At 33.4% G+C, this 12,004-nt stretch overlaps 1 protein-coding gene across 21 annotated transcripts in view; it reads left to right on the top strand.

Moving 5' to 3' along the window:
- Positions 1–12,004, top strand: part of LOC129745252 (complexin) — a 588,611-nt gene that overhangs the window by 420,297 nt on the left and 156,310 nt on the right. For 17 of the 21 annotated variants that reach the window (XM_055738313.1, XM_055738290.1, XM_055738296.1 and 14 more), the window contains one exon: positions 1,930–1,941. The exons of the other annotated variants lie outside the window; for them this stretch is intronic. In XM_055738313.1, coding sequence (XP_055594288.1) covers positions 1,930–1,941 — 12 coding nt within the window. The remainder of the gene's footprint in view (positions 1–1,929; positions 1,942–12,004) is intronic. 21 annotated transcript variants of the gene reach the window in all.

Here is a 12,004-nt window from a genome sequence, read left to right on the forward strand (position 1 = left end):
TCTTCACGATGGAAAGAAACCAATCTTTCTAGTTGGTACCCACACAATCCCGCCCATCGCCGGCATCAAATACTCAAATAATGCAACGATAATAGACAGCATAAAGGAAGTGAACTATAAAGCAACGGATTTTTCTCTTCACTTTGCCTCCTTCCAAGATGCCGAGGTAGGGAGCACTTGAGTGATCTGGAAGCGTGTATGTTGTCGTCGTCTTCGACGTGTCTTTGTCGTACGAGTACTTGGTACTTGTCATCCCCCCCTACTCCAGAAGGGTCTTTCCATCGACAGGACTAAATCCGAACCAATCAAAGTGAAAGTGGTCCTCCCAACCTTCCACTTTCAAGTCAGTTTGCTTGTTCCTACTTTTTGAAAAAAAAAAAGGCGAGGAAAAACGGTTGAGAAACTTAAATTGCTTTCTTGTAAGTTTTTCTTCAAGCATTGTAGTCAGTCAGCGACCAAACTACACGTTTCTACTAAAAAAAAGGGCTGAACGTAAGGAGAAAAGTCGTCAAGTCGTGGGGATCCTATAAATAAGAAAACTTGCCGGCACCATCCATGAATGTCAAGGTGAAAAAATCGAGGTTTCCTTCAGACAAACTCTTCGACTACGCAGCAACGGGGAAAATGTTAACAAATCGAGCTCTTGAAGCGTTAAATTCAAAAGAAGTTGCTCTTTCAGGTTTGGAAGCTCAGTATCCAAATTTGCCTATTCTGGAACCACTAAAATTGGTTCAATTATGTACGGTGGTAAATTTTTTATAAGATTTTAAGAGAATTTTGGGTGTAAATACATTAATAAATCTTTTTTTTTTGTCATAAAAACATTTTATTCATCCTTCACCTGTAGTTGCCTTTTTTCAAGCTTTTGACAGGGGTCAATGCAAGCTGTAAAAAGTAAACAAATCAGCTAATAACTTCATTTGTTAAACAAACTGCTAAGAGTACTTTTAAATTTGCATCCAAGGTAAGATATGATAGTCCTGTATTGTTTCGTGTTCGTTTGTTCAAATTTCTAGTGCTTAAACTTTTTTCACACCACAACAACTTGCCCGTTTTTCAATGCAATTTTCCTTTTTTTTTCTAAACAAATTTCTCAAGCATTTTCTTTTTATTAAGCAATTAGATAGCAACAGTTTTCCTCAAGCTTTGCCTGTGAAATCTTCTCTCCCCTTTCATTTCCAATTTTCATCTGATTGCTCTAGACTACAAAATCTATTGCTACTACATTTTCAAAGCTGCTCTCATGCCCATTTTTAATTCACATCCCAATCGAAAGAACCATCACTAAATTGAATCAACCTCAAAATGCACCACACACAGAATAGTGTCCCAGCCCCAGAAAAACCACCCAGAAAGCATTCATCGAATGCGCTGCCGAGCTCACAGTCCATCACAAAATGATTTGCTTCCCTCCAAAAAAAAACCGCTTAGCTAGCTAGCCAACACACAAAACCAGAAGAAAAAAAAAAGACAAGAACACCCCATACATTTACCAAGCCAACTAGCTAACAAATATATAAACATTCTTAGAATTCACATTTCTTCTACTGTTTTGACATGAATTAAATTAAAAATTAAAAAAAAAATCAAATAACAAAAAAATCTTCAATTACTAACGATCTCTTCTTCTCTTCTCTTCCCTCCTTCTTTCTTTTCACTTCTTTCTTCTGTAACTGATTTTCCTTGATTTCTCTCACGAAACTCTTTTTCTTTGGATGTCGATTCCACCCTAACTGAACGTAATCGTGATTTTATTTTTGTGTTTGTCGTCTTATTCTGTCAATTTTTGTTTTGTGTTTTCTAAAATAAATGTTTAAACGTGAAATTTCAATTTTTTGTTGTCACCATTTTAATTTTTTGTTTGTTTGATTTCACTTGAATTTAATTTTGTGTTTTTCGTTTCAACTTTTTTCAATCTTATTTCTTTAGGAGCTGCCGGAGGTAAGTGTGATCGTTCTTTCAGCACCCGTGGACGTTGTACTGTCATCTGCTGGCACGTGAGTTTCTCCAATCCAATTTCGACTGTTAATGAACAAAAACAAAAAAAAATGGAGAAACGATCGTTCGCAGGGTACAATTATTCGAAGTTCAGTTCCTGAAAAACAACTTCTATCTGTGATAAATCCAAAAAATCTGCAAAAAAAACCTTACAGACGAGACACATTCGACTAAAAATAATAACAACAATTGAATACAAATTCGAAAAAAATTTAAAGCTTAAAAAATAAAATTAGGAGCTTTGAAGATTGTACTCTAGTTATGGTTTCATTTCATAAAATCAGAGTCATTCAAAATTAAACGAAAAAATCACTGCTCCATTAACAAATTTCAAATTTTCTCAACAAATATGAGAGACATTTTTTCATCTCATTATTTCATAAAAATCAAGATTTGTGCATTTAAAAATAATCAACAAATTAAACCAACCACTTTACTTTTATGTGACGACTTAAAGTTGATGAAAACAGTAAGTTTCGATTTCCCAAGCCGTGAAACACAAATTAAGTGAAATCAAAAATGCTTTTCTAACTTCGGAAATTTAAAAAACTAAATTCGATACATTCGCTAAAATTTTCAAAACTGTCAAAACTGTCAAAACTGTCAAAGTTGTCAAAATTGTTAAAATTTTCTAAATTTTTAAAATCACAAAAATCATCAAAATTGTCAAATTGTCAAAATTGTCAAAATTGTCAAAATTTTCAAAATTGTCAAAATTGTCAAAATTGTCAAAATCGTCAAAATTGTCAAAATTGTCAAAATTGTCAAAATTGTCAAAATTGTCAAAATTGTCAAAATTGTCAAAATTGTCAAAATTGTCAAAATTGTCAAAATTGTCAAAATTGTCAAAATTGTCAAAATTGTCAAAATTGTCAAAATTGTCAAAATTGTCAAAATTGTCAAAATTGTCAAAATTGTCAAAATTGTCAAAATTGTCAAAATTGTCAAAATTGTCAAAATTGTCAAAATTGTCAAAATTGTCAAAATTGTCAAAATTGTCAAAATTGTCAAAATTGTCAAAATTGTCAAAATTGTCAAAATTGTCAAAATTGTCAAAATTGTCAAAATTGTCAAAATTGTCAAAATTGTCAAAATTGTCAAAATTGTCAAAATTGTCAAAATTGTCAAAATTGTCAAAATTGTCAAATTGTCAAAATTGTCAAAATTGTCAAAATTGTCAAAATTGTCAAAATTGTCAAAATTGTCAAAATTGTCAAAATTGTCAAAATTGTCAAAATTGTCAAAATTGTCAAAATTGTCAAAATTGTCAAAATTGTCAAAATTGTCAAAATTGTCAAAATTGTCAAAATTGTCAAAATTGTCAAAATTGTCAAAATTGTCAAAATTGTCAAAATTGTCAAAATTGTCAAAATTGTCAAAATTGTCAAAATTGTCAAAATTGTCAAAATTGTCAAAATTGTCAAAATTGTCAAAATTGACAAAATTGACAAAATTGACAAAATTGACAAAATTGACAAAATTGACAAAATTGACAAAATTGACAAAATTGACAAAATTGACAAAATTGACAAAATTGACAAAATTGACAAAATTGACAAAATTGACAAAATTGACAAAATTGACAAAATTGACAAAATTGACAAAATTGACAAAATTGACAAAATTGACAAAATTGATAAAATTGACAAAATTGACAAAATTGACAAAATTGACAAAATTGACAAAATTGACAAAATTGGCAAAATTGACAAAATTTACAAAATTGACAAAATTGACAAAATTGACAAAATTGACAAAATTGACAAAATTGACAAAATTGACAAAATTGACAAAATTGACAAAATTGACAAAATTGACAAAATTGACAAAATTGACAAAATTGACAAAATTGACAAAATTGACAAAATTGACAAAATTGACAAAATTGACAAAATTGACAAAATTGACAAAATTGACAAAATTGACAAAATTGACAAAATTGACAAAATTGTCAAAATTGACAAAATTGACAAAATTGACAAAATTGACAAAATTGACAAAATTGACAAAATTGACAAAATTGACAAAATTGACAAAATTGTCAAAATTGATGAAATTGACAAAATTGACAAAATTGACAAAATTGACAAAATTGACATAATTGACAAAATTGACAAAATTGACAAAATTGACAAAATTGACAAAATTGACAAAATTGACAAAATTGACAAAATTGACAAAATTGACAAAATTGACAAAATTGACAAGATTGACAAAATTGACAAAATTGACAAAATTGACAAAATTGACAAAATTGACAAAATTGACAAATTGACAAAATTGACAAAATTGACAAAATTGACAAAATTGACAAAATTGACAAAATTGACAAAATTGACAAAATTGACAAAATTGACAAAATTGACAAAATTGACAAAATTGACAAAATTGACAAAATTGACAAAATTGACAAAATTGACAAAATTGACAAAATTGACAAAATTGACAAAATTGAAAAAATTGACAAAATTGACAAAATTGACAAAATTGACAAAATTGACAAAATTGACAAAATTGACAAAATTGACAAAATTGACAAAATTGACAAAATTGACAAAATTGACAAAATTGACAAAATTGTCAAAATTGTCAAAATTGTCAAAATTGTCAAAATTGTCAAAATTGTCAAAATTGTCAAAATTGTCAAAATTGTCAAAATTGACAAAATAGTCAAAATTGTCAAAATTGTCAAAATTGCCAAAATTGTCAAAATTATCAAAATTGTCAAAATTGTCAAAATTGTCAAAATTGTCAAAATTGTCAAAATTGTCAAAATTGTCAAAATTGTCAAAATTGTCAAAATTGTCAAAATTGTCAAAATTGTCAAAATTGTCAAAATTGTCAAAATTGTCAAAATTGTCAAAATTGTCAAAATTGTCAAAATTATCAAAATTGTCAAAATTGTCAAAATTGTCAAAATTGTCAAAATTGTCAAATTTGTCAAAATTGTCAAAAATGTTAAAATTTTAAAAATTGTAAATTTTTTAAAATTATCAAAAAGTTGTTAAATATGTTAAATTTTAAAAATTGCCATTTGAATTTTTAAAATTGCTTCAAACGACAATATCTTTCCATATTTTAAAACTGGTTAAGGCTCAAGGAGAGATTCAAAAAACCGGAACGATCCTCTCATCCAAAATACAAACAAGAGCATCTTCAACAAAAATGAGAAAAATAACAGGCCCAAAATTATGACTCCACAACAACAAATTTTATTACATCGGTATCGTTATTTCATTTTGACCATACTGATGGCAAATTGGATTAAGAAGCTGTATTTCCTGCTTCTTTCAACGTTTTGTTTCCTCCGAATATTGCCATGAGGAAGCAAGGAAACAGCTACCAAGCCAATTTTCCGGGGACATAAAAACCCCACCGAGTAGGGGGGGATGAATGCAAAGTGACGTACTGCAAGAAGCGTACGAATATGTAAATGTTTTATGGCCGCCCTAATTCAATGGAATAGAACGGCGGCGCGGCTTGGTGATAATGTTTTGCCGCATCGCATATCGTTTTCCGAGAAATCGATCAAATTTCGAAACTGAGCTCAATAATAAGACCATCATCATCACCATCCAAGGCTCGGTTTCGGTGCTGAAAATTGATGATTTTAGCCGAGCATCGCAATTCGTTTCCTGTTTCTATTCGAGCGAAATAATATAATTGAACAGAACTAGCTATGCTGTCGAAATTGATCGTATCACCACAATTTAATAAATCAAATTTTATTAATTTCCACATCGCCTATCGCCCTACTCCGAAGCTGGGCAACTTTCTCTGGGGAACTGACTCAGACTGATTGAATTCCACATATGGTCCGGTAGCTACGCAACATTCCGGAAAGCGAACTGCTGAGCAGAAATCCGAATTGAGGGTGTCACAAATTGTCCTGTGAATGTGTTCATGGGTGTGGCACGCGTTGTTGATGACACGCTTACGTGAGTCCATTTGAATTGGAAACTGCATGGATCGGAAAGTACGTGACAACCAGCAATGCCCCTCCGTGGATGTGTTGTTACGATGAAAATTTATAAATCAATTTAACTTTGCTGACATCGCTGTTGGTGTGGTTTTCCAAGTGGGTGTAGAAAGTTCTGGGCTGTTGCCTTCAAGCTACTTTGTATGTAAAATAGAAAATGTTCACTTCAAATTTTGTTTGCGGAAACTTCTGTTTTGTATTGAGATTTATCCGTGGAAAATTCATTCATGAGAAGTAAAAAAAAAAAATCTTGGATAAAATTTTTCTGATAAAAGATGACTTTGCTTCGAAAACTTGTTCAGAAAAAACCTGTTAAAATTGAGACTAAAAAATAACCTCGAAATTTCACATCTGACATTGGATACAAGACAAATGGGTGATTTTTCATTCAATTAACCCTTTAATGCATAGTGTTGTTTTAAAACAACACTAATCAAAATCCAAATATCTCGAAAACGCGTGGAAATTTTTGAGTGATGTATTCACAAAAAATAATCTTGAGATTAAAAGAAATCAGTCCATGGTGTTTTTATTACGATATTCTTATGTATGTGTGAGATATCGAACAAAGTATGCGGAAAAATAGCAAAAATCAAATTTATTTATTTTTTTGAAAAAAGTAGTTTTTGGAAAATCGTTGTTATTTCTTCAGATTTGCAAATTCTAACAAATTTTTTAATCTCAATCAATCAGAAACACCTTCCTGCACCCAATTATTAAGTTTTGAAGGAAATTGGCAAAATCGTATTGTAATAAATTAAGAATTTCAAAAATTATTTTTCAACTTTTATGGGCCATAACTTTTATAATACTTCAAATAACGACTTCAAACCTGTTGTGTTGTGTTATTCGAATTAAAATGTTATTATTTCAATAAACCAATAGCTGATATTCTCATTTAAAAAAAGTCATGCATTAAAGGGTTAACTTAATGAAATCGAATCGCTCAAAACTCTAACCACAAACTTGAGCTAGAGTCACTTCTGATGAACAATAAAGCACTCAGCTGTCAATCATCCTTCCGAATGGGATGGTTTTGTAGATGAATGTCTGGCGGTATTTCGCATTCGGTGTATAACTCCAAACGTTATCGCGTTCCGCAAATTTCGCCAAACTACCTAAATCAACTAAGTAGACGAGAGGGTGGCAGAATATCTAAGCACCTCCACATGATAAGTTCGGTAAGTGAGGTTAACGCGTACGGAAATGAATGAGCAGCAGACCTAAAAAAAACGGTAGAGTGGGGCAAAGTGCCCCTTGCTTTTTTTAGAATGTTTCCTTTAAATATTCTTGCCAAAGTGATTCTAAAATTCCAAAAATTTTGTTAAACAGAAAAATTCTGTTAACACTAAAAACTGAATTATTGGGATTCGAAAGGCCGTTTTCCCTCTTTAAGACTTCCGTTAAGTGAGGCAAGGCTCCGTTGATGACGACGATGATGAATGCTCACCGAGCTGCCTTCCGGGCACATCAAAAAGCAATTAATTTTTATGGCCACGTGAATTCCGAGATAAGTATTCGAGGATCGCGAGCAACAACCCGCCTTCCATTCTCGATGGATGGTTTCGGTTTATTTCCCAGCTGTCTAGAACTGTCTTCCAAGCTAGATGAAGAGGCCAAACGGAAGAAGAAAGGGCGCTCGTGTGAATGAGTGAGCCAAGTGCCAAATCTTCACCTCCAACTTGATGTTGTTGGAGTCGGGCACCCGTTTCAAAAAGGGTACGGTGATGATACGTGCCATGAATGTCTTTTGCACGACTCGCTCTTCACTGGGCTTTCATCATGTTAGTTTTCTTCCCGGCAAAATTTTGCCCGGAAAAGTTGCGGTATTCGCATGGCTTCCGGAAGAATTTCCTATGAACAAATTCCTTCATTCGTCATTCAAATCTAGTTTGAGCGAGTTATTTTTACCCTCTTCTTGGGAGAAGGAGGAGGATGGAAGAACCATTGAGAAAGCGTGAGGAGCAGGGGTTCTGATACTTAACACGAATCTCGTCACGTACGAGCATTTATTTGTGCAATAGATCCAGCAATTCGTAAAAGCTCGGAATGCGTGCCTTGTTATTTCGAGGCATTACATTCCTCGTAAGTTGTTCACCACAACTTAATCACACACAATAAATTTCTTTTACCGAGCATTACGATTCGTTAGCCTTAAGTATAATTTTTTTTAACTGAGAATCTGTTTTAAATTGTGATTTTGGATTCGAAATATGATAACATAAGCTCACTCTGATCTTCGTTGATTCCACAGCTTAGTTCATTGATGAGCTGTTTAAATTGTAGATGTCCCATTGTCATCACTCACTCTAATGAAATACTTTGGTCGGGCATGACATAGCAAAGCCATATCGATGACAGCTGATGGAAATGTAATCAAGTTAATGCTTCGGTACGATTGATTGAATCTGGCTGACAAATTTCCAACCGCCTAGCCTGGAGTAAATTACAAAGCACAGCAAAATTTCATAAAACCATGCGAGTATCTCCAACTACCTACTATCATCAAAAGTCATACGTCCATAAGGAATTTCATCTGTCAGGCCATTTCCCGCAAACCTCAACCAATCAAAGTGAGAAGCAATAAAATCATACCATTCATTCCATTTAGCATCCATTCATCCGACCAAACGACAAACTAGTCAGGCAGTCAGTCACTCAGTCAGCCAGTCATTTGGCCCTGTACGGAAGACATCATTGTCTCTCTTTTTACTGCGACTGCCATCGGTCCTCGGTCGTGACAAACGGAGCCAACTTTATGTCCCACATTCCCAGAAAATGGATCCATATCCCAACTAACCGACACTCCCGGATATAACACCATGGCACACACAAACCCACAGCATCTCCCTTCATGTGGCAAAAGAAGGGAAAACCATAGCATTAAAACTTGATTCGTCGATTCCTTCTGCCATTTCCTCTCTTCGACACCAAGATTCATCCCCCCATTCTCGGGTGCAAAAGCACAAGTGACTTATCTACCCCAAACAACATCGAACGAACTACAATGAAGGCAAAAGTATCAAACATCAACAGCACATTAGGATATCGATTGAGGCTTGACATGAAATATTCATTAGAGATGAAGATCTGCCCGGGAACCATAGTTATCGTCTGCTGTCGATCTGTTGCGAGTTCGACCGACAACGGACTTTTTTCTGCCCTTTTTTCTTCCAACCCACGATGGGACTCGTCTACGAAGGGCGGTAAAATGTTTTTCCCGATTACATGAAAATTACTTTGTTTTCTAATTTCCATTCCATCCTCAAAATTACTTCCGGTTGGTTGCGTGTGAAGTGGCCGCTGCTGCCCGCTTTTGTTCCCGGGACCTGATAAGAGTCCTCTGATGTTTAGAAGCGATAGGTTGGGTTGTATGGTTGTATTTTCTTCCGGCTCAGAAAGAACTGTCCATCAAACTAAAGCGGCTGTTAATCGCACTTTACTTTTGAGGTGGTGAACCACGCCTTGATGAATGAATGAAAAATTTCAACCAAAGATTTTTTTTTCAAATTTTCGAAAAAGAAACTTTCAAGCATTGAATTGAAAAAACTTTATCCTGGATGTCAACCCCCGAGTGCTGAAAGTTTCTCCCTTTCGCATTCGGTCCAGCTCCTAGCAGTTTTTCTAGAGAACTTTTCACTTCCAAAATTCATCCCCCCTTACTTTGACCACATTTTTTCAGCCACGTTCCAAGAAAACTCCTGGCGCCAAAAATTGAGGAACCTAAAAACCTACTTGCAGATGAACAGTTTAGAACCAAATCGAAACCAAATTCACTACATGGGCAACAGACAGAAAAACCGAGTGAAGAATTCGGCAAATTTTCGGACATCTAAATGAGGACACAACTTTGTGAATCTCGAGAATACGCCTTCGAAGTTGTTTGTGACAAGTTTTGTGATCTGAGGTTTCTTGAATTTGACTACTTTGAAAAATAAAACAATTTGACATCTATTATCATTTTCAAAATTTTGACAATTTTGACAATTTTGACAATTTTGAAAATTTTGACAATTTTGACAATTTTGACAATTTTGACAATTTTGTCAATTTTGACAATTTTGACAATTTTGACAATTTTGACAATTTTGACAATTTTGACAATTTTGACAATTTTGACAATTTTGACAATTTTGACAATTTTGACAATTTTGACAATTTTGACAATTTTGACAATTTTGACAATTTTGACAATTTTGACAATTTTGACAATTTTGACAATTTTGACAATTTTGACAATTTTGACAATTTTGACAATTTTGACAATTTTGACAATTTTGACAATTTTGACAATTTTGACAATTTTGACAATTTTGACAATTTTGACAATTTTGACAATTTTGACAATTTTGACAATTTTGACAATTTTGACAATTTTGACAATTTTGACAATTCTGACAATTTTGACAATTTTGACAATTTTGACAATTTTGACAATTTTGACAATTTTGACAATTTTGACAATTTTGACAATTTTGACAATTTTGACAATTTTGACAATTTTGACAATTTTGACAATTTTGACAATTTTGACAATTTTGACAATTTTGACAATTTTGACAATTTTGACAATTTTGACAATTTTGACAATTTTCACAATTTTGACAATTTTGACAATTTTGACAATTTTGACAATTTTGACAATTTTGACAATTTTGACAATTTTGACAATTTTGACAATTTTGACAATTTTGACAATTTTGACAATTTTGACAATTTGACAATTTTGACAATTTTGACAATTTTGACAATTTTGACAATTTTGACAATTTTGACAATTTTGACAATTTTGACAATTTTGACAATCTTGACAATTTTGACAATCTTGACAATTTTGACAATTTTGACAATTTTGACAATTTTGACAATTTTGACAATTTGGACAATTTTGACAATTTTGACAATTTTGACAATTTTGACAATTTTGACAATTTTGACAATTTTGACAATTTTGACAATTTTGACAATTTTGACAATTTGGACAATTTTGACAATTTTGACAATTTTGACAATTTGGACAATTTTGACAATTTTGACAATTTTGACAATTTTGACAATTTTGACAATTTTGACAATGTTGTCAATTTCAGAATCAGAACCGATCCGGGATATTTGTACCTATGTTGCATATATCTTCGGCCTAACAGCTGCCTTCGCAACTACGAAACACATTTCGCCGCAGTACAACGAATAATGAATCTGGCCACCGCACTGGACTCTGTCATCGTTGTTGGCGATTACAATCTCCCACAACTGCAATGGATCTTTGATCATGACTTAAATAGCTACCTGCCGACAAACGCCTCAACTGAAGCCGAAATTTCTCTAACTGAAATGCTTTTTTCCGCTGGCTTGCATCAAATATGCTCCATACCAAACAACAATATGCGCCTGTTGGACCTTGCTTTCTGCAATGATCCTGGTAATGTGATCATGTTCGAATCTCCGGTCTCGATTATTCCTACCGACCGTCATCACAAGCCGTACGTATTATGTGTGGAAGTTCACTCCAATTCTTCGCCGACCGATTGCACAGGAAGATTTAACTTCGTCTTAGACTACAGTAAATGTAATTTCGACCTGATTGCTGCTGCGTTTGACTCCACAAAATGGGAATTCATCGGTGCTAACGACAACGTCAATGTTGCAGTCGATGCATACTACAGAAAACTCCACTCCGTTTTGAAACAATACGTTCCTTTGAAGAGCTCTCCGAGACCCCAGTCATTTAAACACGCATGGTGGAACTCTGATCTCAGACGACTACGGAACCATCTTCGTAAGGCCCGCAAGTGTTATACTAAGAATCGTACCGAAGATCAAAGACGCCGTTTGAGGTCTTTGGAACGAGATTTTAAAGAACTGAACGACAATCTTTATCGTCAACACATCACCCGCCTTCAACAGAACCTGAAACGCGATCCTTCGTCGTTTTGGAAACACTTTAAAGGCAAGAGAAGACATGCAACTATTCCTGTGGACATCTGTTTTAATGGCGTAGCTGCAAGTAACTTGACGGAATCTACG

Source organism: Uranotaenia lowii, chromosome 1 (genome assembly GCF_029784155.1).
Source record: "Uranotaenia lowii strain MFRU-FL chromosome 1, ASM2978415v1, whole genome shotgun sequence".
NCBI lineage: Eukaryota > Metazoa > Arthropoda > Insecta > Diptera > Culicidae > Uranotaenia > Uranotaenia lowii.